At 42.5% G+C, this 2,807-nt stretch overlaps 1 protein-coding gene across 1 annotated transcript; it reads right to left on the reverse strand.

Moving 5' to 3' along the window:
• Window positions 1–637: 637 nt before the first annotated feature.
• On the reverse strand, window positions 638–2,096 carry LOC100153261 (olfactory receptor 1L3-like). Its single transcript, XM_021082264.1, has one exon. The coding sequence runs from the start codon at window positions 2,076–2,078 to the stop codon at window positions 1,101–1,103; it is 978 nt and encodes a 325-aa protein (XP_020937923.1). The 5' UTR covers window positions 2,079–2,096; the 3' UTR covers window positions 638–1,100.
• Between the last annotated feature and the right edge of the window lie 711 nt (window positions 2,097–2,807).

Genomic DNA, 2,807 nt, shown 5'->3' on the forward strand with positions numbered 1-2,807 from the left:
CTTTCTTGCTTGCTTGCTTGATGTTTTGCTGGCTTGCTGGCTTGCTGGCTTGCTTGTGTGCTTACTTGCTTTTTAGTGCCACACCCACAGCATATGTAAATTCCCAAGCTGGGGGTCAAATGAAACTGCAGTTACAACTAAACCACAGCAACAGCAATGTGGGATATGAGCCACATGTGTGACCTATACCACAGCTCACAGCAACACCAGATCCCTAACCCCCTGAGTGAGGCCAGGGATCAAACCCTCATCTTTATGGATCCTAGTCAGGTTCATTAACCACTGATCCACAAAGGGAACTCCTGGAAGCATTTCTGATTAAACAGAATAATAATCCTTCCTTCATTCTGAAAAAAAATTATACGGAAAAGCAGTCATCACTAAAAGAGAAGAACACACAGGCAAGGAACAGCAGAAAGAGTCAAGTGATGAATTCACTCTGAGCACACGGAGATGAGGAAGAATAGAGACCAAAACATGTGTAAAGGCATGGAGCTGGCTAAATAATAGTCAATTAAGTGATCTCTTTGTCATAAATCTAATACACCAAAAGCCCAGGATAGCCATAGGATATCCATATGTTGGAAGAATTTAAAAAAAAAGGACCATGGTTACATCAGCACATGATTGGGGAACACAGATGCTGCAATTGGGAAGCACCTGATCTGATTTGGAGGTCAAATTCACACACTAACACCTGCAAAAACTTCTAGAAATTTAACTATAACAGAGTGTTTATATATTCATGTTTCTTTGCATGCATATAGATTTCTCCACAGATGTATACAAAAATTTAAGTGACCGAATTTGGCTGAAGTTAGAAATAGAGGGAAATATGGGAGGTTCTGAATAAATATGGAAAGAGTAAAGGGAATATGATTTTCTAGAAAGGAGAGGTATTATGGTGTGGGTCTATCATTGTAGCATATGAAACAAGACATGAGTAGAACTGTCCAACTGCAGCATGTCAGAGACCAAGCGGTGCAAGATGACAGGGTGTGGTTCCAGTTGATGAAAGAATATTTCTCCATGGAAGACTTTCCTCAGAGGCTGTGTGTGTGCAGGAGTGTACACACATCACCACACACCACACCTTGTAATCAGGGCCCACAAGTTTTCATGGATTTAGCAGTGAAAAGCCTATCCATATGAGACTTAATCCTGCTTATTAGTTTCTCCAAGCCCCGTTTCATGTCTTTATTTCTTAAACTGTAGATAAACGGGTTCAACATTGATGTCAGCACAGTGTAGATGACTGTTGCTATTCGGTCCTTGACAGAGTAGCTGGACAATGGCTGTAAATAGACATAACTAATACTCCCATAAAACAGAGTCACCACAGTGAGATGGGAGCTGCAGGTGGAGAAGGCTTTGCGTTTTCCAGAAGCTGAGGGGATTTTGAGGATGGCAATGAGGATTCTCAGGTAAGAGATGACAATGCAGCTAAATGGGGCCATCACAGAGGCCAGCCCTTCTGTCATGGCAACAACTCTATTGACAGATGTAGAAGAGCAGGCCAGCTTCAGAATGGGGTTCACATCACAGAAGAAGTGATGGATAACATTTGATGCACAGAAGGTGAGCCGACTCACCAGGAGGACATGCAGGAGGGAGTGAAGGTAGGAGAAAGCTGTGAAGGTGGCCAGTAGCAGCACACAGCGTCTGTGGTTCATAACAGTGACATAGTGGAAAGGGTTACAAATGGCTACATAGCGGTCAATGGCCATAGCTGCCAGGAGATAACTGTCCATGTTTCCAAAGGCCAGGAAGAAATACATCTGTGCCAGACACTCATTGTAGGAAATGGTCTTTGTCTCTGATAAGAAGTTCACCAACATCTTGGGGACTATAACTGTTGTGTAGCAAATATCAGCAAAGGACAAGACGCTTAGGAAGAAATACATGGGATTTTGGAGTTGAGGATCAGAGCGGATAGCCAAGATGATGAGCAGGTTTCCCATCACGGTGACCAGGTACATGATAAGAAAGAGGACAAAGAGTGGTTTTTGGTCCTCTGGGTGAGAGGAGAGTCCCAAGAGGATGAATTCAGAGAGTCTTGTGAGGTTGGACATTCCCATGGACGTGTATGTACCTACAGATAAACAAAACTGTCAATTGATGGTTCTTACATTATCGAGGACATGGATTTTTCCATCTTGTCCTTACACTGAGTAGGTATAAATAGAGTTTCTATTGCAATATTCTTCATCCTGAATATGGAAAAAAACAGAGCCAAAGGTGTGCTTTCACTTGTTCTTTTAAAATCTTTGAGATAAGTGATGTTCAGAAACAGATATGGAGCAGCATTGTTGAGAGAGAGAAAGGGAGAGAGGAAAAGAGAGGGAGAAGGTGGTTGAGAGTTTTATTTCCGTTTTTCTATTTTCTACTCTATGGCTGTTGATCACAGGGACCACAGAGGCAGTCTGCAAAGCAGGTTTAGGTCTGCCTCTGATTAAGGATTATCGGTGATTACACACATCTTGATAATCATAAGATAAGTTATCTAACTTGTGGTTGATGAGTAGTCATCTTTTAAAATAAAAGATGCTTCTTTCCACATCATTTATAATGGAAGGAAGAAAGCCGTTCAAAAAGCATTGAGCTGAATGTAGGCATTCCCCCTGTGGCACAACAGTATTAGCAGGGCTCTCTGGAGAACTGAGATGCAGATTCAATCCCTGGCCTGGCAGAGTGGATTAAGGATCGAACATTGTTGAAGCTGTGGCATAGGTCACAACTGTGGCTCAGTTCTGATCTCTGGCCTGGAGGCTGAGAAAGAGGAAGTGAACTTGGATGAGAAAATTCTC

Source organism: Sus scrofa, unplaced genomic scaffold, assembly GCF_000003025.6.
Source record: "Sus scrofa isolate TJ Tabasco breed Duroc unplaced genomic scaffold, Sscrofa11.1 Contig59, whole genome shotgun sequence".
Lineage (NCBI taxonomy): Eukaryota > Metazoa > Chordata > Mammalia > Artiodactyla > Suidae > Sus > Sus scrofa.